This window comes from Numida meleagris, chromosome 6 (genome assembly GCF_002078875.1).
Source record: "Numida meleagris isolate 19003 breed g44 Domestic line chromosome 6, NumMel1.0, whole genome shotgun sequence".
In the NCBI taxonomy this organism is placed as follows: Eukaryota; Metazoa; Chordata; class Aves; order Galliformes; family Numididae; genus Numida; species Numida meleagris.
Window position 1 is genome coordinate 17,005,878 of NC_034414.1, and position 25,161 is coordinate 17,031,038.

Genomic DNA, 25,161 nt, shown 5'->3' on the forward strand with positions numbered 1-25,161 from the left:
GCGCCCTGTTGGAGGGAGCGAAGCCGGAGGTGGCAGGCTCCCTGCACAGTAACCGTGAAACGCCCGCTAAGCAGCTCTGCCCAGGCCCCGCCTAGCCCCAGAGGCCGCGGGTGCGTGTGGTGTCCCTTGACGGACTGGGACGCACCGTTCCCGTAGCCCCGAGGACAAGGAAGGGCGTGTGTTCGTCCCCAGAAAGCAGCGTGCAGCTTTTTAATCTGCGTATAGGAACGCTAGGAAGAAAGTTGTGCTGTGGTGGGTGCTCCTTACCTTCACTCCGGATGTGGCAATTTGCACTGGAAGGGCCTATAAAGCCCCACTTGCCAGTGACTTTCCACACCATAAAATAGCCAGTGACTCAGCCACGAGGCCTGGGAAGCTTCCAGACTTCCTCCCCACAGTGACTGGGCCCTGCTCTGGATACTGCCTCAGAAACGCTGTAAGGAAATGCAAGAGACAATTAAATAAAGGTTGAAATATTGCCTAGCCCAAGGAGCCAGCCCAAGAAACAGACGCAGCAGAGAGGTGCATCCGTGGCACTTCCGAGACACTAATTAACAGGCCCCTGCAGTGATCGCTGCTGGTTGTCAATGACCTTGGGAAGGAAACTCGCTGCATGTTAGCACAGCGATGAACAAAGGCACCATACACGCAAAAAAACGGAGAGAAACCAAACATGTCCTGCCTGCTGCTGTTCCATTTACCTGATGGGGGCTTTAGGACATCAGTTCAAACGTAACACCAAATAATAAAGAGATAATTGGGAAAACAAAGGCCCAACCGAGACTTCTGATAACAGGATGATTATTTCAGCTGTTCAGTTCCGTTTGTGCGGTCATTTATTTTCAGTTAACATTGTACTATTTGATTTCCGGTTTCTGAAATTTCAAGCAGGCTGTATGAGCACCCTTGAGGGCCAGGTATGTCCTCCACAAACTGAGACCACCCCATAATGCTGGGCTCCCAAATCCTTGACTTTTACTAGGAAAACAGAAAATGTTGACATTTGCCAGAAGTACTCCAAGCACTGGCAACATGAATCACCGAGCCTACAAGCTCTGATTAACTTAATTTTTCCTCTAACCAGCCTGTTCTACAAAGTTTCCTTTGGTCTTTGAAGCTGTGATTGCCCGCGGGTGATGGCGTAGGGGTGTGTTTGCTTTTTTAGCAGCATTCTGAATGTCTGAAAGAAACGGGCAGCTAATGTCCTCCTTTGTCTCACAGCTTTCCGTTGCCTCTGTCAGTTAACCGTCAGAAGTAATTAAGATCTTTAAGTTAACGTGGATCATACCTGTTGCTTCGCAGGCTGCCAGGTACGTTTGAAATCTCATGTTCTCCTCCCACGCTAATGCTTATGTAAAAAAAAAAAAAAAAAAGTTGTAACCGCTGGGCAGACTTGCATTACTGTTTACATAGTGTGGTATTTTCAGCAGTTCGAAGCTGAAATCTTGCATTTGGCTGAAGAGGCGTGTTTAAAGTCAGTTGTCCTCTCAAGACACAGACCCTTGTATAGCTTTACACTATGCAGGCCTCTGTATTGCCAGTTGATTGCAGAGTACAGCTCAGTATTCCAGAAGGACTAACCTTGAACCTACTACTAAATGATTTTTTAGTACGTTCTTGCTGTTTGCATTCTCTTGCTGCCTTACCCTTTTCTCTGTGGCTGGCAAAGGCACGCTCTGAACTAGAAGAAAGTTGCCTAGCGCCTTATAGATTGCAAACCATTGCTTATTTTTTTCCAGTCTCATTGTGACCGTGCATGCATAAGTCCTCATTACATTGTTTCATGAAAGGCTGTGCAACAGCACAATTTGTAAGAAATTGAGCAAATAGCCTATTAATAACAGGAATATTTCCTCTGTAGTTTGAACAGCCTGTACCACCCGTGATCAAATGTCAGTAAGATAAGGGAAGTCCTAAATTCTGCTTTTTAGATCAATCACAAGTTGCACAAACATGCACATCAACATTGACGGCAGCAAATTTACTTGGCCAGAGTAGGAAACATTGGGTTGAAAGGCCATGCATGACGGTGTCTTGGGGACAAACAGAAAGCCTGCCTCACATTCTAGTCTTAAAAGAGTTCAGGTTTAGCTATAACCAAAACTCCTCTGTTGATGGTGCAATGCGCTCTCTATCTCAAACTACTGTCCCAGTGTTTCAACTTTATTTCATCATGTTTTCCCATGGCTTGGGCTAAGCCCTCTTTCATTCTCCAGGAGTGCAATTATGGGCATTCCTGGGAAGCAGGCTGGTAGAAGCATTATCATAGTCTGTCTGGGCTTCACATCGAATGACATTCACATCTGGTAACTAGCAAGCTCATTTTCTGCATCTGGCAATGCTTTGCACACTACTTTCTATCACATTACTTTCAATAGCTAGTAGCTAATTGCATGCCTGGCCATTATTCATTAAACTATTCAAAGCAGTAGGGAGAACCTGGCCCTTTTGTTTCAAATGCTATAGATGAAAGATCTTGGTGTATTGAGGAAAAGGAGCCCGGTAGTCCAAATCATTTCTTTCAGTATCCTTTTGCACACAAACATCACAGCTGCCCAGGGACTGATCCATCAACTTAGCTGACAGCACACACAGCCTTACTTTGCATCTATGTAATCTCTTGGCTGTTCGTTGGTGTGAAGCAGAAGCATTCTTCCTGCTGCCCACAGGCAAAAGTCAATGTATTGTTTGCCCACACAAGCCTCAAATTGTTAAAGACAATCTCTGTTTCAGATCCCATCTGAAACAATGGAGCAAGACTCTCATTGTTTACAGCTTAACTATTATATGTCAAGCACAGATCTGAAAGTCAGCCAGCTCAAGGACAGTAACACTTAGTTTCCTCACATGACAGCTTGAGACATCAGTTTCAGTTTGGAAAAATAATCCAAACTCCTTTGACAAATGTTTCTTCAGATATACAGGATATATATAGAAGATATACAGATACACAGAAGCAATCAAGTCAGAGAATTGGTTGACAGAGGTCAAGGTATATGCAGATACGGAAAAAATGTGCTGTTTCTACACACCTCAGAGTTTCTCATCAAAGTGAGCGGCATACACTATGTGTGACACTGGACAGTACACGCCAAAAGTAAATTCCGAGCTTGTAAAAATGGGAGTCAGATTTTTGCTGATTCACTGCCTTAGCAAGATCTTAGCATGTGACTTAGGCACCCAGGTCGACCTTTGACAAGAGGCGTTCCTCCACGTGGGCAGAGGTCACTGCAGTTGGACAAGGCAGAGCGTTGAAGAATGCGCAGTGTTTCATTGATCATCTATAGAAAGGGTTTCCCTCTGGCTTTAAAACGCTTGGTTTCTTAATGGCTAGAGTGCTAACAGATCTGAGTTAAAACACAACGCCTGTTCTAAATCCAGCGAGCAAGAGATAGCTGAGTATGCCTCAAATATTACAATAACAAAAACACAGCAGCCTTTTTTCAAAGCTCAAAGTCCTGTACATAAGATAAACCGCGCATCCGGTCAAATATTTGTTATGGAGAATTTCATTCCACCCACTCACAACCTTCGGTGCAATTCAGCTCGCAGACTTTGGGTAAACACAAAAGCAACCCCAAACTTGGCTCCAGGCTCGATCACGTGCCTGGAAATTTGACACTGGTCTCAACTGTTTTGAAAGCCGTTTACCGAGAACATCTGGGCTCCACTCGTTCTATGAGAAATCCTACAAACAGAGCTCTGACTGCAAACTCCTCCCATAGCTCCTTGGGTAAAACACTGTTCAATTCCTCTGTTGTTTCTTTTAGGTGCGCAATTTCCTGGGGAAACTCCGGTGTTAGGCAGCAGGCTTCACGGGGTTCTTGCAGCTCTGAATGCAAATGGCCGGTTACGCAGAACTGCCAATTCCTGGAAGCACAGTCCTATGGCAGAAACACAAAGGGTAACAGAAAGTTACTCAACGAAACGTGCTTAGGAGACAGTCAGCAGCTTTGACATAGAGAAAAAAAGTCCCAAAGACAAAGTAATCTGTAACACCTTGTACTTTATAGGCAAGTAAGACAAGACCCATTTTGGACAGACAAGTGTTTTCTAAGTAGTTACAATTTTCCCCCCCCCCTGGAATATTTTTTGCACAGAGGCAGTCTAAACTGACTGCCCCAGGAGGTTACACTTTTCTAATTTGTTCAGAATATCCTTCTAATTTAATTTGTCTTTCTTGGCATGTGTCGGTAGGAAAAATCACTTAGGGGCATGAGGGTGAGGAAGAGCAATGTTAATGAATATTGCAGTAGTTCTGCCTGCTCAGCATGGCCAGAAGCAAGATTTTGTGGATTTACTAGTGTGTACTGGCCTAATGTGAAGACTACATCACCTGTGAGTCAGAAGCTCTAGATTTTATTCCTATTACAGCTTGTATGCTAGGTGGGCATACTGTAGCTGTTATAAGACAGATCTGCCTACTAGCAAAATCGAGAATTAGGGTAACATCAACAGTGCTCCACAGTTCAGCATAGGCCACAGCATTTGCTATACTGTCATTATCCCCTTGTAGCAAAATAAACTTTTTTGTCCTTTCAGATTTACAAAATCTTTCAAAACTGTTCCACTTAAAAACGTTTTCCTCAAATACTGAAAAGCTGGAAAAAACAACCTGTAAATAAAATCACCCTGCTTAAGTCAACAACCACTGGGCAATTTCTCAATACCCTGGATACCTTCTTCATCCCTCCTTCATCCCTCAATACCCTCAATACCTTCTTCATCCTATCATGAATTCCACTGCCAAACACGGGTAGACGTTCAAGCCTTCATGAAGGGTCAGACAGCTTTCATTCTTTGTGGGATGCACAGACTGGACGTACTTTTTTTAAAAGATGTGATTTCATTTGGTAATCCATCAGAAAGAAACTAACCATGTGCTCATCTTGTCTGTCCCTTGGGCTGTCAGCTGAGGCCGTATGAGGTGCAGCTAAGTAGCTCTTCTAAAGCTTCCCTATCCCATGGCCTTGCACCCTAATCAGGCTCCCCACCTGCCTGTGCGTGTTCATATTGGTAATTATTGTCCATCCCCAAGACACCATTTTGACAGTTTGGGTCTCAGTGGCTTAACTGGACAGGGAGGAAATAAAATGAGAAAAAGGTGTCAGTATTGAGGCAAGGCTTGACTTGGTATTATTACATAGGATTGGATATGAGGACTGCATAAATTTATCAGATGTTGTTATCTGTGGGCATAGTCCGATGTTTCAGCAACCAGAAGAACACTCTCAGGACTGCCCACCTGGCCCCTGCAGCCAGCTACATAGAAAGGCAGTTGCAGGAGTATGTGGTGCTACAGCAAGGAGTATATGCATTCCTTAGCAGTCACATCGGGCTTTTTCAGACTGTAGCACTAGCTGTGTTGGAAGTTTCTGCGCAGAACAGACTGGGAGGAATCATTAAACCCAGACAGACCACCAGTCTCTTATACCTTGGCAATCAGATAACACTGTCCCATGATTTCGGTCAGCATTCTGGAAAGAGGCTCCAGCTAAATGCTCCTACTATCAGTCTCATGAGATAGCAAATAGTGCAGGCTCTCATCTAGGACAGTAGCCAGCTTCATTTCAGGTTTAGGAAGGTTGGCGGAATACTTAACCTGACCTAATGCATCGGTTCCTCCCCTCAGTTGCTCGGTCTTATAAGCAGGCCTGCTCAGTCATGCATGGACACACTTCATGAAACTTGTTTAAATAGCCAGCGATGACCAAGACTGAAACCAGTCACATCAGGAACTTCCCAGTCAGACAAGAAAACAGATTTCTGATCCTCTCACACTTCACACAGGGTGGACTCCTTGCTTCTGCTTGGTGCACTTGGTTGCTTCTGAACGCTCACAGACATTCCTCAGTCATGGACTCATGCTGGAATGGCAAAGGCTGAACGCTTCAGGAACAAAACAAGGGGACTGAAAACCTCCCCGTGTGGCAGCTCTTTACTATCCTACAGGAGCCTTCATAGAGGTGACCACTGCAGACATTTGCATGATGTCTGCATTCTTCCACCACAGCCGGAGCTGGCTCCCCCAGTTCATGCCAGAAACAGCCCTTCCTGATGTCATTTCCCTTGGGGAATAACAGAATACGTATATTTCTGTGGTCTGAGTGGGCTGCCTGGGCAGCTCCCCTTTGCCCACTGAACACCTAGGACTTGGCCAGGGTGCCAAGGATACTGAGCTGTGAAGATGTTAAATGAGGCCTAAAGCAGAAGTGACTGTCCTGATTTCTCTTACAAAGCATTTCTCCAGTCAGGAGGTGCAGGTTGAGCAACAGGCTGACATCAGCTAAAATCACAGGGTGGTGGAAGGAGTGGCTCAGATGCTAAACCATGTGGATGTTACTGAGGTCACCGTGTAAGACACAAATTCCCTGATTGAGAAGAAAAATAAGCTAGAATTGCAGCATTGTTACTTAATCCAGGAAACTCTGTCAGTAAAATCAACTAGAGGAACTAGCTCCACATGATCACACAAAAAATGCTACCAGTCTTTTACTGGAATTCATAACCACCTGCATCCTTGGCCGTAATGAGTTTTAACTAGCAGTGAATATTGCCTGACACGGGCAATTCCTGCTGCTTTCCCTGCCCCTAATACCCTCACTATAGCAGAGGCTCCCTTGAGAATACTGCTGCATTGAGCCCAGGACCTTGCCCAGCAAGCAGTATGCACACCAGCCCTTTGCTCACTCCTTATCCCAAGTGCCTCAATTTCAGAAAGAAGGGTCAAATGGATTTTCCATCAAACTTTGTTCTTATTTAACAGCTACTCCCATATCACCTTGCCTCTCTAATCAGTCGATTCGGACCTGCAGACAAGGAACAGGCTGTCCCATTGCCCTCTTAAAAAACACCTTTGGATTTAAAAAACCCGGTGAGCCAGAACCAGTCATGTATAATTCGCCAGCAATTGTGACTAGTGTTAAATATAGACAGGTAACATTTGCTGATCATACCGTTTGAAGAGTAGTTTTTGGACAGAATATGAATCCCTACAAAATATCTCCACCATTTATCTACCTTCTTTATTTGTCCAGAAGCTCACTTGTTAAGAAAAGCCTGCGTTGACAGGGCATGTCTTCTCTGATTTCTTCACCTTTTCATATTCTTTGGAGTCACTTGGGTCTACCTCCCCCTCTGTAAACACGAACATCTCCAGATGAGCAGAGTGGACCACAGCTGTCAGCCTTGAAAGAGAAGGAGACTGTCCACTTGAGTGTTTGCCTCTGGAAACACTTCTCCTTTGCATCCTGAGCTTTCTAGAGCCTGCAAGGCCCTGTGTCATCACCAACTTCCTCAGGTGGGAAGGGTCCAGTATCCACTTGCTTTACTCTAGAGGTCAGAAAGCTGCTTGATCCGGAAGTGGCTCAGTACAGGAGAAAGAAGTTCTTCCTGAATGACATCAGCCTAAACTGGCCCTGCCACATCACAGTGACGCAGCCACTCAGAAGCCTACAAAAACAAACCTGAAAGGAACTAAGCTGTAAGCTCAGGTGGCTGACAAGGAAGAAGAAAGGACACTGAGAACTAATTTGTCTCTCTAGCCACATCCAGCCTAAGAAACACCAGTGCGTGGTGACACTGAGGAACAGGAAGAAAAAATGACACCGTTTTCACTTTGCATCAACCAGAACACTCTTTTTGCACCAGGTCTCTCAGAAGCGCCTTCTTCTGGCAAAACATGGGAGGAGCAGTTCTGCTACTTCCCCCACATCACCAACACAGGACTCCTTGCAATCAGACAGACCTTTAGTCTCAGTCACGTTCTGTTTACCTCTTAGGTGGGAATATCAGAATTGAGTAAAACAGCATCTGTGAAAGCAACCAAACACTGAGGCTGGGAAGCAGAGTTTCTTCTTGACCAGCATGCAACCTTTATTCATTTTCTTTCTTGAGAAAGGGTTAACACTTCATTTTCAGGCAACACATTTTGCCTGATGTCTGCAATAACCAAGCAGGGAAACACACTATTCATTTGCCAAGAGCAAATTTTTTATTACTTTGGAAAACTAGGGGGCTTTCCTTGCTTTATACAGCAAGTCAGAATTTGGGAGAGGGAGGAAGGACAGCAGGAAGCTGCCAGTGCTGCCCTCCAGGATCATTACAGTTTGCATTGCTAACACACCTGCCTAATCCTGTCATTGTAAAGCAAGAAAGCTCATTTTCCTATAAGTACTTTCCACTTTGTTGGTCTTTACATACATTAGCTCTGCTTCCTCAGGATGTACAGCAGTGTCATAACTCATCTGAGCTTTCTTTCCTGCAGCAGAACAGATCCAAGTGACACTTCCCTCTCACCTGACTGCCAAAGGCTACCTGTTATGTCAGGGCATTTCCCCACTCTCAGGCCTAGCTCAGCCTGTGACCCACAGCTACAGTGCAGGGAGCCCCTCTAGGAGGAAATGTGCAGGTTTTGGCTGCACTAGTGCCCACCAAACCTGTTCCTGAGGTCAGGGACAGAGGACTTGCAGAGCATGGGCACAGCACCCAGTGCTTGAAGTGAGCAGCAGCCTCAGAGCCTTGTGTGCGTTCATACCCTTTCTACCTATCTCCCCACTTTGTTCCTCCTGCTCCCACCATGGGCTTGTAGAGCTCTGCAGTTTTCCTGTGCACCTCCCAGTCCAGCCTCTGACCTTGTTCAGTCTTATCGGTTTCAAAGTCCAGGTTGATTTTCCTGGAAGTAGCACCTGTAGTAAGATAGCCCATCCACTAGTGCAATCTGAGGTTTGTTTCTTGTCATCATTTCCATTTTTACTTTGTAAGGTCTGTGTCTCAGCACTGTTCTCCCATATTTTCTTCTTATCATCAGAATGTAAAGTCTTCAGTCAGATAACCCAGCTGGAATAAACATTCCCACATTCTCCACACAAATTCACAGCCTTTTCACAGATGTTTTGATAAGCAAACCTGATTGAGCTTACCCTCATCCTGCACTTGCTGATAGGATCTCCAATTCTGAGGACACCTCTGTTGTCAGACGGAAGGGGACACACCTTAAAGAGCTCCCTCAGAAACAAGAGGCATTGTATCAGGGGTCTGAGTCACCTCCTGCACCTGTCTCTTCCTTTGGTCTATAGGGATCTGCAGTACCAAAGCAGGGCAGCAAGATCCCTTCCTTCATTCTGGAGTCTCAAGTAGAAGAGCATCAGTTTGTACAGTTGTAACATTTCCCTGCAGGTGGCACATTCACCTCAAGGACTGTGGCGAAGTCAAAGCACATGAAGCCCTGTGAGTCCCTGGGCCCCACTTGGGCTCCAAGATCCCTCAGCTGCATACTCTTGGATCCGCAAAGCCATGATGCAATCACCAGCAGAGCAAGTGGCACGGCAGCTGCGTGAGGTGCCACAATGCACTGACCCTGCAGCAGGGCCGGGCGCTGCCCCATGTTCCAGCCCTGCGTACAGGCAGGGTTTCGCTTTTGAAAGTGGCCGCGCACCCTTTCCACACTTCCTCCTTCCCCAGCACCGCGCTGTACGCGGGGACATGGGCAGGGACAGCTCGGCTCTGTGCCTTTCCCTGTGAAGCTGGGGTTTCTGTGCTGTCCCCACAGCAGTCAGCCCTAGGAATGCTGCAATCTGCAGCTGTCCCTGTGTCTGCTCCTGGAGCAGCAATACCAAAGCGGGGAATGGGACCCCTTCCCACATGCTACAGGCTCGAGTAAAAGAGCATAGCTTTATGCGACGTATCACTTCTGTGCAGGTGTCACCACAGGTGTGTGAGGTCAGTGCTCACGCTGGGTCCCTGCATAGGAGAAAACATCCCTTCCTGCTTGTGCTGCAGGGCGAGCATGGGGACTGCATGTCCCCAGATGCAGGCAGTGCTGTGTAACACAGGTTCATATGAGGGGCAGAGCATGCCCCTCTTGTGCATGTCCACACCAGCATGGGGACCTTATTCACCCCACTACTGCCTGGGGAACCGCAAAGGAAGCTCTAGGACTCCACCAAAATGAGCTGGGCACTAGGGTGCAGAGGGAGGCCCTGTTTGGGGTCACTCCTGTCCCTGTGGGGAACCACTTGAAATGGGCACAGTCCCATCCCCAGCCCCAACGCAGGTACACACAGCACCAGGGCAGGATGGCTTCCCCTGGGGATATGCAGGCACCAAGACCCCTTGTTGGGGCTGTGTGACGCCAGAAGCGGAGATAAGCCTCATATTTGGGCATGAAGCAGGTTATTGGAGGCTGAGCCCCGGCAGGCGGCAGATAACCCTGCTGATAACGGCTCCCACCGTACATCGCCATCCCCATTGGCTCCTGCCACCAGGGGCTGCCTATATCTCCCCCTCCCTGTCCCATGCTGCATACTGGGCCTGTGTGGCATGATGGTGCCTGCCAGGGTGCTGGGGCTGCTCCTCTGCGTGCAGCTCTGCATGGGTGAGTCGTGGGGCAGTGGGGTGGCCATAGGACAGGGGGGAAGCAGAGGGGCAGGGTTGCAGCCATGGGATGGGCACCCCCCAGGCTCAGCCACCTCTCCTGGTGCCCACAGGCAGCGAGGTGCTGCGGCTGGTGGATGGCGGTGGGCGTTGTGCCGGTCGGGTGGAGGTGAAGCACGAGGGAGAATGGGGCTCCGTCTGCACCTACGACATCGACTGGGACGCGCAACGGGCCAGCGTGGTGTGCCGGCAGCTGGGCTGTGGCAAGGTGGCCCATACATCCTCGTATTTCCCATTTGGGCAGGGCCAGGGACGCATCTGGCTGCATCTCTATTGCCGAGGCAATGAGGCCACCGTGCAGGACTGCTCCCACTTTGGCTGGGGCAAGCACTTCTGTGGCCACGAGTGGGACGTGGGAGTGATCTGCACAGGTGAGCTGGGGTGGCTGGGATGGGGACACCGTGCCAGGACCCCTGGTCAGGGCTGAGTTTGGTCCCTGATGCAGAGGCACTGGAGCTGCGACTGGTGGACGGCAGGGGACCCTGCGAGGGGAGAGTGGAGGTGAAGCTGCGGGGACGCTGGGGCACGGTGTATGATGATGCCTGGAACATGAATGATGCCGAGGTGGTGTGCCAGCAGCTGGGCTGTGGCTCGGCTGCTGACACGGAGTTTACCTCGCAAGATTTGCAAGTCAGGCATCCCATAATGTTGGCCTATATCAACTGCAATGGGAATGAGAAGACCATCTGGGACTGCAGCATTAAGGGCTGGGGCCCCTACAATGCCACTCGTGATTTTAACGCCACTGTGGTCTGCCAAGGTGAGAGCTGGGGGCATGCAGCACCGTAGGGAGCCCATCACCTGTTTCCCCCATCTCAGCAGCCCACCTCTCCCAGCAGGGTTCTCCCGGCTGGCCGGAGGGGACAGCGCCTGCTCGGGGCGGCTGGAGGTGCGGCATAACCAGGCCTGGGTCAGCATCTGCCACAGCCATGTGGACCTCATGGCCGCCCAGGTCGTCTGCAGGGAGCTGGGCTGCGGTACAGTGCTGGCACTACCCGGGGCTGGGCATTTTGGAGCAGCAGCGGGGCCATTCTGGGATGGTGCCTTTGAGTGCAATGGCACCGAGCCGCTCCTGTCTGCTTGCACACGGCAGCCTCCCCACATCCAGAACTGCTCTCAACCTGCTGCCATCATCTGCTCTCGTAAGCACTGGTGCTGTGGGGCTGCAGCAGCCCTGTGCAGTCTGGGGTGCCCGGGGGTCCCTGGCTCCTCCAACCCCAGCACCGTCTCTCTGCTGCAGCCTACACTGGGTTCCGGCTGGCAGATGGAGACTCGGGCTGTGATGGCCGGGTAGAAATGGAGGCAGGAGGGGTGTGGAGGCCACTGTGTGCCACTGCCTGGGACCTGCCCGATGCCCACGTCCTCTGCCGCCACCTGGGCTGTGGCTCCGCCATCTCCCTGCCCCCACCAGGCCAATTTGGGACAGGGACAGGGATGTTGCTCCACGATGCCCTCAGCTGCAGCGGGAGCGAGCGGCACCCAGGCGAGTGCCCCGTGGAGGTGCTGGGGCAGCCCCCCTGCCCCCATGGGCACACCGCAGCTGTCAACTGCTCAGGTGGGTATGGGGGCCATGAGTACCCCCAGCAGGTGGGGAGCACTGCCCGTCACCATGACACAGTCAGGCTGTTGCAGGTGTCACTGAGCCCCTGCGGCTCCACGATGGGGAGAGCCAGTGCGACGGACAGCTGGAGGTGGCCATGCGCCCCGGTATCTGGGCCCGTGTGTCTGTGGGGCTGTGGGACAATGGCACTGCCACCGTGGCGTGCCGGCAGCTGGGCTGCGGTGTGCCTGAGAAAATCTATGCTGTGCCAGCCACCGGCTTGGGCCTCATGCAGTTGCAGGAGCTGCAGTGTGTTGGCACCGAGGAGCTCCTGGCACAGTGTAACACCTCCAGGACAGCCACCGAGCCCAGCCACAACCCCAAGGAGTTGAGCATAGCCTGCTCAGGTGAGTGCACTGGGAAGGGCCATGGGCATCACGGTGCCATCCCCAGCCCCAGCCCAACCCTCCCATGCAGGTAGCCGGCGGTTGAGGCTGGCAGGAGGCCCCGGGCGCTGCGCCGGCAGGGTGGAGGTGTACAGCGAGGGCACCTGGGGCACCGTCTGCCAGGACACCTGGACCCTGCAGGATGCCACCGTTGTCTGCCGCCAGCTGGGCTGTGGATGGGCCCTGGAGGCACCTGGCACTGAGCGCTTTGGGCCTGGCACTGGGACGCTCTGGTCAGGTGCTGGGGTCTGCTCTGGGGTGGAAGATGCTCTCTGGCACTGCCCGGCCCCAGTGCAGCATGGCTGCCGGCGTGGTGGTGGTGCGGGTGCCGTGTGCTCAGGTGAGTGTCACCATCCCTCTGGATGGGAGCAGCCCCACCACCCTCAGGCTGCAGTGATCCCCTGACCTTGTTGCAGGGCTGCTGGACCTGCAGCTGACAGGGGAAAGCAGCAGATGCAGAGGGCACCTGGAGGTGCAGCGTGAGGGGACATGGGGTCGTGTTTGCGCCAATGGCACCAGCCTCGCCACAGCCGCTGCCGTCTGCCACCAGCTGGGATGCGGCACTGGGGGGAGTCTGGAGGCTGTCCCTGCACAGGGCTCAGATCCTGCCTGGCTGAGCTGGGTGAGTTGTGAGGAGGGGGCCCGCTCGCTCTGGCGCTGCCCGTCAGCGCCCTGGCAGCTGCAGGAATGCGACCCCACCGGGATCACCTACATCGCGTGTGATCAGGACACCAGGGACAGGAGTGAGGCCACCAGCCCAGCCCCAGGTAGCAGCCACCGCAACAGAGACACCTCAACAAATGGCTCTGTCCATGCTCACCGTCCTCTAACGGCTGCCATGGGATCCCCACGGGGCCTCACGCTTCCCATCGCTGCCCCACAGCTCTCACCCACAGCGTTGACCCGCTGACAGAAGCACCAAGGAGCGTGTCCGCACTCACAGTGTTGTGCGTGATCCTGGGGATGCTGCTGTGCCTGGCCCTGGCCGCCCTGGCTGTGCAGGCACACCGCACACGGGCCCAGTGCCAAGGTGGGCACTGCTCTGGCGGTCCCCCACCACGGGGCAGCACCTTGGAGACATCGGGGACACCGGTGCCATGCGTGCTGCCTTGCAGGCCCCAGCAAGGATGCTGCCTCCGAGGTTGTGTATGAGGAGCTTGACTACAGCCTGATGCCCGAGTACCAGGAGGTGCCCAGCCACACAGGTGGGAGCAGGATGTTCCCCACGGTCTGGGGCTGTCCCCATCCCCTATCAAGTCCCCAACACCCTTCCTCCCCTCCAGGCTCCCTGTCCCATGGCTCAGGAACAAAGCTGTCAAATCACAGCAGGGATGGCACTGAGGAGAATGACCTCCAGGTGTCCCCAGGTAGGGGCACAGGCACAGAGGTGCACAGTGCGGACAGAAAGGCACCGGGCACCCATTTGAGGGGACATAGACAAACAGTGCTGATGGGGAGGCGAGGGCATGCAGCCCCTCCTGGCTGTGTCCTCACCACCGGCCCCTCCGTGCCTTTCACAGACCCCTCTGCCCAGCCCCAGCACAGACCCTCGCATGGCTATGACGATGCTATGGCTGTGCCAGAGGTGTACCCCTCTCCCCACACCAGGGATGTCCTGGCACAGCCCTCCGATGACACGGGCTATGACGACATTGGTGTCAGCGCCCTGGGGACATCTCTGTGAGCAGGCCCTGGGCACATGGCTGGAAGATGGACTTCTGTCCCAAAGATGGGTTGGCTCTGGCCTTGGCAGCATCACCTCTCCCTGCCTGGCGCTGCAGAACAGCAGCAAACTGCTCCATTCTCCTTGCTGCACCTGCAACACAACAGCTTGTCAGCTTTTTCAAAATTATTTTCTGTAACTCTTTCCTTATGAGTATCACTTCTTTATTAAAACCCCAAATCTGTGTGGAAACTGACTTCCAGCCTTGGCTCCTCTACCTGAGTCCATCCCTCAGGGGTGTTGGGCAAAACTGGATTACAGAGACATCCTCATTGGCTCTGGGCTCTGGGGAAACAAAGGAAAGAGTGGGAAAGCTCATGGAGATGAGGTGGGATGGCTCCCAGGACTGCTGCACTGCAGTGGAAGGATAACAAGGACCGCATGTCCCACAGGCACACAGGTGCAGGCACGCTGCCATACACTGTGGTTCCACCCGGCAGGCAGCTGAGCAGCACCCGGCCGTTCGCTCACTGCGCCCCTGCCCCCAGTGTGCGGTGGGGGAGAGAGCTGTAAACAAACTCGTGGGGCGACATACAAACGGAAAAGGACAGAAAAGGAAAACAGTTACAGACATTCAGATGATAACAGTACATGGATGTATCTCCTCACAAATCCACAGCCTTTTCACAGATGTTTTGATAAGCAAACCGGAGTAAGCTGACTCTCACCCTGCGCTTGCTGGTAGGATCTCCTCTTCTGAGGACACCTCTGTTGTGGGTGGGAAGAGGACACATGGTAAAGAGCTCCCTCTGAAACAAGAGACATCGTATAAGGGACAATCAGACAAGCCAAAGGCTCCACAGTGTCTTGAAGGTGGCTGCAGGTCATACCCAGTTTAACCTTCACACATAGAGGCAGAGAGGAAACATATCCATAAAAATGCTGTGAGAAACTAGCAGTTGTTTCCCCAGAACATGTACCGCGATAATGGAGGAACAAATAAGCACAGCCCACAGGTCTTAGAAGAAACCACTAATCCCTTTCACTGGGGGTTCTGGGGAGGAAGGGCTTTCTGAAGGAGTCTTCCTCACACTGCCCTTCACAGACACAGAGCTGGGAGACCTTGAGGCCCACCATGAACAGCTGTGGCATGAGGACGGTCCTTCCCCACCTGCTTTGTGCCCTGCTCCCATCCAGTCTCCTCTCCCCCTGTGCTCAGCCCTGGCTCCTGTCAGGAGAGGGGCCGCACTCCCTTCTTACAGTTCTCAAGGGTAAGGACAGGAGGCAACAGGCACAAAGGGAAACACGGGAAGTTCCCTTTACCCATATCACACAACAGTTGTTTAGCACGAGGGATGCCAGGCCCTGCAGCAGTATGTCTGCGAAGCTCCATGCTCTGAGACATAGAAACCTGACAGTGTGTTTTTGTGGGCCCTGCTCAAGCAGTGGGGTTGCACTGTTCCATCCCCAGAAGTCCCTTTTTGCCTCCATCAGTTTGTGATTGGACACAGGAGCAGACAACAAGTTGTTTTGCTGCAGAGATTCTGCCAGTGAGGTGGCCGGCCTGGTGCTCCCCACTGCCACAGAGCCAGAGCAGGCACGGATGGCAGCTGCCCCACTGCCACCTGCACAGTGTCCCTCAGAAGCAGCACAACCACTGCCTTGAGGGCCTTTCCTGCCTCTGGGCTCATTGCGCTGCCTCAGCAGGTGCTGGTCAGGGGGCAAGCACTGCCTGTCCCTGGCTGGCATGTGTGCTACCACGCCATGTGCTTGGCAATGCTGTGGGTCCTGTACCGCCTTCAGCTCCATGCTTCTGTGTGCTGCTGCCAGGAGCAATGGCAGCCTCCTGGCTGGCAGCGCTCGTCCCTCCCGAGCAGGCCAGGCCTTCCCACCGGGGCCTCTCAGCTGGGCCAGGAGCCCTGCTGCTGTGCCACCTGGTGCTGCCTGCAGAGCTGTAGGCCTGGCCCTGCTGAGCCCTGCTCTGGGGCTCCTGCTGCCTCCTGGGCCCTGTGCCGCCCGATGGGAGGCCATGTTGGTTCTCTTGTGGCAGGGAAGGGCCAGAGCTCTGCAACATGAGCACAGTGGGACAGGAGCAATGCCCGGGGACCTACTGGCATCCCTGTACTGCACATTGCATCCTTGCACCCTCAGCACGAGCCTGGCGCCACAGTCGTGTTCCCAGGAGACCCTGGTGCCCAAAGAGCCGTGCTGCCTTGCACTGACCCTGCAGTGTGGCTGGGCCGTGTCCCACGTCCCTGCCCTGCATACAGGCAGGGTTTCGCTTTTAAAGCGTCCGCACACCCGTCGCACACTTCCTCCTTCCCCCAGAACCGGGCTGCACACGGGGACACGGGCAGGGACAGCTCGGCCCTGTGCGTTCCCCTGTGATGTTGGGGTTTCTGTGCTGTCCCCTCAGCAGCCGGACACCCCTAGGACTGCTGCAATCTGCAGCTGTCCCTGTGTCTGCTCCTGGAGCAGCAATACCAAAGCAGTGAAGCAGAAACCCTCACCACATACTGCAGGCTTGAGTAAGAGCATCACTTTATGCAACGTATTGCTTCTGTGCAGCTGTCAAGGCAGCTGTGTGAGATTGTTGCTCAAAATGGGTCCCTGCAAAGGAGAAATCATCCCCTCCTGCTTTTGCTGCAGGGCAAGCACGGGGTCTGCATATGTCCAGATGCAGGCAGTGCCGTGTCCCACTGGCTGATGTGAGAGGTCTGGCATGGCCCTCTTGTGCATGTCCACACCAGCATGAGAACCTTATTCACCCCACTGCTGCCTGGGAAACCTCTAAGGCAGCGGCAGGACCCCACCAGAATGAGCTGGGCACTAGGGTACAGAGGGAGGCCCTGTTTGGGATCACTCCTGTCCCTATGGGGAACCACTTGAAATGGGCACAGCCCCATCCCCAACCCCAATGCAGGCACACACAGCACACGGGCAGGATGGCTCCCTCTGGGGACACGCAGACACCAAGACCCCTTGTTGGGGCTGCGTGACGACAGAAGTGGAGCCAGGCTCATATTTGGGCATGAAGCAGGTTATTGGAGGCTGGGCCCCGGCAGGCAGCAGATAAACCTGCTGATAACGGCTCCCACCGTACATCGCCATCCCCATTGGCTCCTGCCAACAGGGGCTGCCTATATCTCCCCCTCCCCGTCCCGGGGTGCGGGCTGGGCCTGTGGGGCATGATGGTGCCTGCCAGGGTGCTCGGGCTGCTCTACTGCGTGCAGTTCTGCATGGGTGAGTTGTGGGGAAAAGGGGTGGCCGTGGTACAGGGGAAGCGGAGGGGCAGGGTTGCAGCCACGGGACAGGCAGCCTCAGGCTCAGCCACCTCCCCTGGTGCCCACAGGCAGCGAGGTGCTGCGGCTGGTGGATGGCGGTGGNTATCAGGGGTCTGAGTCACCTCCTGCACCTGTCTCTTCCTTTGGTCTATAGGGATCTGCAGTACCAAAGCAGGGCAGCAAGATCCCTTCCTTCATTCTGGAGTCTCAAGTAGAAGAGCATCAGTTTGTACAGTTGTAACATTTCCCTGCAGGTGGCACATTCACCTCAAGGACTGTGGCGAAGTCAAAGCACATGAAGCCCTGTGAGTCCCTGGGCCCCACTTGGGCCCTAAGATCCCTCAGCTGCATCCTCTAGGATCTGCCATGATGCAATCACCAGCAGAGCAAGTGGCACGGCAGCTGCGTGAGGTGCCACAATGCACTGACCCTGCAGCAGGGCCGGGCGCTGCCCCATGTTCCAGCCCTGCGTACAGGCAGGGTTTCGCTTTTGAAAGTGGCCGCGCACCCTTTCCACACTTCCTCCTTCCCCAGCACCGCGCTGTACGCGGGGACATGGGCAGGGACAGCTCGGCCCTGCACCTTCCCCTGTGAAGTTGGGTTTCTGTGCTGTCCCCTCAGCAGCCAGACACCCCTAGGACTGCTGCAATCTGCAGCTGTCCCTGTGTCTGCTCCTGGAGCAGCAATACCAAAGCGGGGAATGGGACCCCTTCCCACATGCTACAGGCTCGAGTAAAAGAGCATAGCTTTATGCGACGTATCACTTCTGTGCAGGTGTCACCACAGGTGTGTGAGGTCAGTGCTCACGCTGGGTCCCTGCATAGGAGAAAACATCCCTTCCTGCTTGTGCTGCAGGGCGAGCATGGGGACTGCATGTGCCCAGATGCAGGCACTGCTGTGTCCCACTGGCTCATGTGAGGGGCCGGGCATGGCCCTCTTGTGCATGTCCACACCAGCATGGGGACCTTATTCACCCCACTACTGCCTGGGGAACCGCAAAGGAAGCTCTAGGACTCCACCAAAATGAGCTGGGCACTAGGGTGCAGAGGGAGGCCCTGTTTGGGGTCACTCCTGTCCCTGTGGGGAACCACTTGAAATGGGCACAGTCCCATCCCCAGCCCCAACGCAGGTACACACAGCACCAGGGCAGGATGGCTTCCCCTGGGGATATGCAGGCACCAAGACCCCTTGTTGGGGCTGTGTGACGCCAGAAGCGGAGATAAGCCTCATATTTGGGCATGAAGCAGGTTATTGGAGGCTGAGCCCCGGCAGGCGGCAGATAACCCTGCTGATAACGGCTCCCACCGTACATCGCCATCCCCATTGGCTCCTGCCACCAGGGGCTGCCTATATCTCCCCCTCCCTGTCCCATGCTGCATACTGGGCCTGTGTGGCATGATGGTGCCTGCCAGGGTGCTGGGGCTGCTCCTCTGCGTGCAGCTCTGCATGGGTGAGTCGTGGGGCAGTGGGGTGGCCATAGGACAGGGGGGAAGCAGAGGGGCAGGGTTGCAGCCATGGGATGGGCACCCCCCAGGCTCAGCCACCTCCCCTGGTGCCCACAGGCAGCGAGGTGCTGCGGCTGGTGGATGGCGGTGGGCGTTGTGCCGGTCGGGTGGAGGTGAAGCACGAGGGAGAATGGGGCTCTGTCTGCACCTATGACATCGACTGGGACGCGCAACGGGCCAGCGTGGTGTGCCGGCAGCTGGGCTGTGGCACGGTGGCCCATGCGTCCCCATATGCCCCATTCGGGCAGGGCAAGGGACGCATCTGGCTGCATCCCTACTGCCTTGGCACTGAGGCCACCCTGCAGGACTGCTCCAACTTTGGCTGGGGCAAGCACTTCTGTGGTCACGAGTGGGACGTGGGAGTGATCTGCACAGGTGAGCTGGGGTGGCTGGGATGGGGACACCGTGCCAGGACCCCTGGTCAGGACTGAGGCCGGGCCCTGCTGCAGAGGCACTGGAGCTGCGGCTGGTGGATGGCAGGGGACCCTGCGAGGGGAGAGTGGCGGTGAAGCTGCGAGGACGCTGGGGCACGGTGTACGATGATGTCTGGGACATGAATGATGCCGAGGTGGTGTGCCAGCAGCTGGGCTGTGGCTCAGCTGCTGACACCAAGTTCACCTGGCGAGATTTGCAAGCCAACAGTCCTTCAATGTTGGCCTTTGTCAACTGCAATGGGAACGAGAAGGCCATCTGGGATTGCAACATTAAGGGCTGGGGTCCCTACAATGAACCTCGTGATTATAACGCCACTGTGGTCTGCCAAGGTGAGAGCCGGGGGCATGCGGCACCACAGGGAGCCCATTGTCCACATCCCCCATGTCAGCAACCCACCTCTCCCGGCAGGGTTCTCCCGGCTGGTTGGAGGAGACAGTGCCTGCTCGGGGCAGCTGGAGGTGCGGCAGGGCCGGGCCTGGGTCAGCGTCTGCCACAGCCATGTGGACCTCATGGCCGCCCAGGTCGTCTGCAGGGAGCTGGGCTGTGGTACAGTGCTGGCCCTACCCGGGGCTGGGCATTTTGGAGCAGCAGTGGGGCCATTCTGGGACAATGCCTTCAAGTGCAACGGCACCGAGCCCCTCCTGTCTGCTTGCACACGGCAGCCTCCCCAAATCAAGAACTGCACCCAACCTGCTGCCATCATCTGCTCTCGTAAGCACTGGTGCTGTGGGGGTGCATCTGCCCCATGCAGTGTGGTGTCCCCAGGGGTCCCTCGCTCCTCCAACCCCAGCACTCTCTCTCTGCTGCAGCCTACACTGGGTTCCGGCTGGCAGATGGAGACTCAGACTGCACTGGGCGGGTAGAGGTGGAGGCACGAGGGGTTTGGAGGCCCCTGTGTGCCACTGCCTGGGACATGCCTGACGCCCACGTCCTCTGCCACCATCTGGGCTGTGGCTCTGCTGTCTCCCTGCCCCCACCAGGCCAGTTTGGGACAGGGACTGGGATGGTGCTGCATGATGCCCTCAGCTGTAGCGGGAGCGAGCGGCACCCAGGCGAGTGCCCCGTGGAGGTGCTGGGGCAGCCCGCCTGCCCCCCCAGGCACACCGCTGCCATCAACTGCTCAGGTGGGTGCGAGGGCCATGTGTACCCCCAGCAGGTGGGGACGACACCCCGTCCCCGCGGCACAACCAGGCTGTTGCAGGTGTCACTGAGCCCCTGCGGCTCCACGGTGGGGAGAGCCGGTGCGACGGACGGCTGGAGGTGGCCATGCGCTCCGGTGTCTGGGCCCATGTGTCTGTGGGGCCGTGGGACAATGGCACTGCCATCGTGGCGTGCCAGCAGCTGGGCTGCGGTGTGCCTGAGAAAATCTATGCTGTGCTGGCCACTAGCTTGGGCCCCATGGAGCTGCAGGAGTTGTGGTGTGAGGGCACCGAGGAGCTCCTGGCACAGTGCAACATCTCCTGGACTTCTGCTGAACCAAGCCACAGCCCCGAGGTGTTGGCAATTGCCTGCTCTGGTGAGTGCACTGGGAAGGGCCTTGAGAACAATGTTGCCATCCCAGCCCCAGCCCAACCCTCCCATGCAGGCAGCTGGCGGCTGAGGCTGGCAGGAGGCCCCGGGCGCTGCGCCGGCAGGGTGGAGGTGTACAGCGAGGGCACCTGGGGCACCATCTGCCAGGACACATGGACCCTGCAGGATGCCACCGTCGTCTGCCGCCAGCTGGGCTGCGGATGGGCTCTGGAGGCACCGGGCTCTGAGCGCTTTGGGCCTGGCACTGGGACGCTGTGGCTGGGTGCTGGGGGCTGCTCCGGGACAGAGGATGCTCTCTGGCACTGCCCGGCCCCAGTGCAGCGTGGCTGCCGGCTTCGTGGTGGAGCGGGTGCCGTGTGCTCAGGTGAGTGCCACCATCCCTCTGGATGGCAGCAGTCCCACCACTCTCAGGGTGCAGTGATCCCCTGACCTCGTTGCAGGGCTGCTGGACCTGCGGCTGACGGGGGAAAGCAGCAGATGCAGAGGTTACCTGGAGGTGCTGCATGAGGGGACGTGGGGTTGTGTTTGCGCCAATGGCACCAGCCCCGCCACTGCCACTGCTGTCTGCCGCCAGCTGGGATGCGGCACAGGGGGGAGTCTGGAGGCTGTCCCTGCACAGGGCTCAGATCCTGCCTGGCTGAGCTGGGTGAGTTGTGAGGAGGGGGCCCGCTCGCTCTGGCGCTGCCCCTCGGCGCCCTGGCAGCTGCAGGAATGTGACCCCACCGGGATCACCTACATCGCATGTGAAGAGGACACCAGAGACAGGAGTGAGGCCACCAGCCCAACCTCAGGTAGCAGCCACCAGTCACCTCAACAAATGTTTCTGCCCATGCTCACTGTCTTCTAACCGCTGCCACGGGATCCCCACGGGGCCTCACGCTTCCCATCACTGCCCCACAGCTCTCACCCACAGCACTGACCCAGTGACAGAAGCACCAAGGAGCTCGTCAGCACTCACGGTGCTCTGCGTGATCCTGGGGATGCTGCTGTGCCTGGCCCTGGCTGCCCTGGCTTTGCAGGCACACCGCACACAGGCCCGGTGTCAAGGTGGGCACTGCTTTGGCGGTCCCCCACCATGGGGCAGCGCCTTGGGGACATCAGGGACACCGGTACCATGTGTGCTGCCTTGCAGGCCCCAGCAAGGATGCTGCCTCCGAGGTGGTGTATGAGGAGCTTGACTACAGCCTGATGCCTGAGTACCAGGATGTGCCCAGCTACACAGGTAAGAGCGGGATGGTCCCTGGGTCCGGGAACTATCCCCATTTCCTATCATGTCCCCAATGCCCTTCCTCCCCTCCAGGCTCCCTGTCCAAAGGCTCAGGAACAAAGCTCTCAGATCACCCCAGGGATGGCGCAGAGGAGAGTGACGTCCAGGTGTCCCCAGGTAGGGGCACAGGCACAGAGGTGCACTGGGAGGACAGAAAGGCACCGAGAACCACGCGAGGCAATGTAGCCAAACAGTGCAGATGGGGAGGCGAGGGCACGCAGCCCCTCCTGGCTGTGTCCTCACCACCAGTTCCTGCGTGCCTTTCATAGACCCCCCAGCCCAGCCCCAGCACAGCCCCTCGCATGGCTACGATGATGCTATGGCTGTGCTGGAGGTATCCTCCTCTTCCCATACTGGGGATGCCCTGGCACAGCCCCCCAAGGAGACAGGCTATGACGACGTTGGCATCGGCGTCCTGGGGACATCGCTGTGAGCAGGCCCTGGGGACATGGCTGGAACAGGGACCTCTTTCCCCAAAAACGAGTGGCTCAGGCTTGGCAGCATCACCTCTCCCTGCCTGGCACTGCAGAACAGTAGCAAACTGTTCCATTCTCCTTCCTGCACCTGCAACACAACAGCTTGTCAGCTTTTTCAAAGTTATTTTCTATAACTCTCCCCTTATGAGATTCTGTTCTTTATTAAAACCCCAAAACTGTGAGGATAATCACTTCCAGCCTTGGCTCCTCTACCTGAGTCTATCAGCCTTCCCTCATGGCCATGTGCATAGCTGGATTTCAGAGACATCCCCTTCAGCACTGGGCATGGGGGAAACAAAGGAAAGAGTGGGAAAGCTCATGGGGACGAGGTGGGATGTCTCCCATGACAGCTGCCAAGCAGCCGTCCCTTCAGGCTGAACTAAAGTCAGCTTTGGAAATGGACAATCAGACAAGCCAAAGGCTCCACAGTGTCTTGGAAGTGGCTGCAGGTCATACCTAGTTTAGACTTCACACACAGAGGCAGAGAGGAAACGTATCCGTAAAAATGCTGTGAGAAACCAGCGGTTGTTTCCCAAGAATAAGTACAGCGATAATGGAGGAACAAATAAGCACAGCGCACAGGTCTTAGAAGAAACCACTAATCCCTTTCATTGGGGATGGGGAAAAGCTTTCCTGCGATAGGAAAGGCCTTGTGAAGGAGTCTTCCTCACGCTGCCCTTCACAGACACAGAGCTGGGATACCTTGAGGCCCAGCATGAACAGCTGTGGCATGAGGGCAGTCCTTCCCCACCCGCTTTGTGCCCTGCTCCCATCCAGTCTCCTCTCCCCCTGTGCTCAGCCCTGGCTCCTTGTCAGGAGAGGGGCCACACTCCCTTCTCACGGTTCTCCAGGGTCAGGACAGGAGGCAACAGGCACAAAGGGAAACACGGGAAGTTCCCTTTACCCATATCACACAACACTTGTTTAGCACGAGGGATGCCAGGCCCTGCAGCACTATGTCTGTGAGGCTCCATGCTCTGAGATGTAGAAACCGGAGAGTGTGTTCTTGTGTGCCCTGCTGAAGCAGTGGAGTTATGCTGTTCCATCCCCAGAGGTCCCTTTTTGCCTCCATCAGTCTGAGACTGGACAAAGGAGCAGACAACAAGATGTTTTGCTGCAGAGACTCTACCAATGAGGGGGCCGGCCTGGTGCTCCTCACTGCCACTGCCAGAGCCAGAGCAGGCACACGTGGCAGCTGTCCCACTGCCACCTGCACATTGTCCCTCAGAAGCAGCTCAACCACTGCCTTGAGGGCCTTTCCTGCCTCTGGGCTCGTTACGCTGCCCCAGCAGGCACAGGTCATGGTGCAAGCACTGCCTGTCCCTGGCTGGCATGTGCATTACCAGGCCATGTGCTTGGCAAGGCTGAGGGCCCTGTACCGCCTTCAGCTCCATGCCACCTCTGTGAGCCACTGCCAGGAGGTATGGCAGCCTCCTGGCTGGCAGCATTCGTCCCTCCCGAGCAGGCCAGGCCTTCCCGCCAGGGCTTCACAGCTGGGGCTGGAGCCCTGCTGCAGTGCCACCAGGTGCTGCCTGCAGAGCTGTAGGCCCAGCCCTGCTTAGCCCTGCTCAGCCTTGCTGTGGGGTACCTGCTACCTCCAGGGCCCCGCTCCGGCCTGTGTTCCTAGGAGCCCCTGGTGCCCATTGAGCCGTGCTGCCATGTACAGACCCTGCAGCAGGGCCAGGTGCTGCCCCATGTCCCAGCCCTGCATACAGGCAGGGTTTCGCTTTTGAAAGCAGCCACACACCCTCCGCACACTCCCTCCTTCCCCAGCACCGGGCTGCACGCAGGGATACAGGCAGGGACAGCTCAGCCCCACGCCTTCCCCTGTGATGTTGGGGTTTCTGTGCTGTCCCCTCAGCAGCCAGACATCCCTTAGAATGCTGCAATCTGCATCTGTCCCTGTGTCTGTTCCTGGCACACCGATACCAAAGCAGGGGAGCGGGACCCCTTCCTACATCCTGCAGGCTGGAGACGAAGAGCATCACTTTATGCAAAGTATTGCTTCTGTGCAGGTGGCGAAGCAGCTGCATGCAGTTGGGGCTCACAATGGATCCCCATGCAGAAGGAAACATCCCCTCCTGCCCATGCTGCAGAGCAAGCACAGGGACTGCATGTGCCCAGATGCAAGCAGTGCCATGTCCCACTGGATCATGCGAAGGGCCAGGCATGGCCCTTCTGTGCATGTCCTGGCCAGCATGGAAACCTTGTTCACCCCACTCCTGCCTGCGGAACCTCCAAGTCAGGTCTAGGACCCCACCATAATGGGCTGGGCACTAACGTGCAGAGGAAGGCCCTGTTTAGAATCACTCCTGTTCCTGTGGGGACCCACTCTGCATGGACACTGCCCCAGCCCCAGCTCAGGGACACGCAGCACCCAGGCAGGCTGGCTCACCACAGGGACGTGCAGGCAGTGAGGCCCCTTGTTGGGGCTGTGTGACACCAGAAGCAGAGGCAAGCCTCATATTTGAGCACAAAGCAGGTTATTGGAGGCTGGGCCCCAACAGGCAGCAGATAACCCTGCTGATAACAGCTCCCACCGTACCTCACATGCGCAGGGATCAGAAGGACTAACATGATG

General features: G+C 55.4%; 3 protein-coding genes and 2 long non-coding RNA genes across 9 annotated transcripts; 4 read left to right on the forward strand and 1 right to left on the reverse strand.

The window, feature by feature from the left end:
- On the reverse strand, window positions 298–9,182 carry LOC110401445. 2 transcript variants are annotated; one of them, XR_002440385.1, is made up of 4 exons: window positions 7,021–9,182; window positions 3,033–3,884; window positions 1,289–1,348; window positions 304–434 (listed from the first exon to the last, which is right to left on the reverse strand). It is a non-coding gene; the product is annotated as an uncharacterized LOC110401445 (long non-coding RNA). The 2 variants fall into 2 exon arrangements; XR_002440386.1 differs by lacking the exon at window positions 1,289–1,348 and having other exon boundaries at window positions 298–434; window positions 7,021–9,181.
- On the forward strand, window positions 1,183–4,645 carry LOC110401446. The gene is made up of 2 exons (XR_002440387.1): window positions 1,183–1,310; window positions 3,771–4,645. It is a non-coding gene; the product is annotated as an uncharacterized LOC110401446 (long non-coding RNA).
- LOC110401656 (antigen WC1.1-like) lies at window positions 9,504–14,333 on the forward strand. Of its 3 annotated transcripts, none has more exons than XM_021403008.1 (11): window positions 9,504–10,375; window positions 10,488–10,805; window positions 10,880–11,194; window positions 11,274–11,576; window positions 11,675–11,989; window positions 12,067–12,381; window positions 12,452–12,760; window positions 12,837–13,187; window positions 13,304–13,450; window positions 13,536–13,787; window positions 13,941–14,333. In XM_021403008.1, exons 1-11 carry the CDS (start codon window positions 10,321–10,323, stop codon window positions 14,102–14,104), a joined length of 2,844 nt encoding a protein of 947 aa, XP_021258683.1. In that variant the 5' UTR covers window positions 9,504–10,320; the 3' UTR covers window positions 14,105–14,333. The 3 variants fall into 3 exon arrangements, with proteins under 3 accessions (XP_021258683.1, XP_021258682.1, XP_021258681.1); XM_021403007.1 differs by having other exon boundaries at window positions 13,536–13,625; window positions 13,704–14,333; XM_021403006.1 differs by having other exon boundaries at window positions 13,536–14,333.
- LOC110401661 (scavenger receptor cysteine-rich type 1 protein M130-like) lies at window positions 17,477–20,263 on the forward strand. The gene is made up of 4 exons (XM_021403013.1): window positions 17,477–18,817; window positions 18,930–19,247; window positions 19,322–19,636; window positions 19,716–20,263. The coding sequence occupies exons 1-4, from the start codon at window positions 18,763–18,765 to the stop codon at window positions 20,168–20,170; spliced, it is 1,143 nt and encodes a 380-aa protein (XP_021258688.1). The 5' UTR covers window positions 17,477–18,762; the 3' UTR covers window positions 20,171–20,263.
- Window positions 20,501–23,026, forward strand: LOC110401660 (scavenger receptor cysteine-rich type 1 protein M130-like). 2 transcript variants are annotated; one of them, XM_021403012.1, is made up of 5 exons: window positions 20,501–21,201; window positions 21,278–21,628; window positions 21,738–21,884; window positions 21,970–22,059; window positions 22,138–23,026. In XM_021403012.1, the coding sequence occupies exons 1-5, from the start codon at window positions 20,574–20,576 to the stop codon at window positions 22,371–22,373; spliced, it is 1,452 nt and encodes a 483-aa protein (XP_021258687.1). In that variant the 5' UTR covers window positions 20,501–20,573; the 3' UTR covers window positions 22,374–23,026. The 2 variants fall into 2 exon arrangements, with proteins under 2 accessions (XP_021258687.1, XP_021258686.1); XM_021403011.1 differs by having other exon boundaries at window positions 21,970–23,026.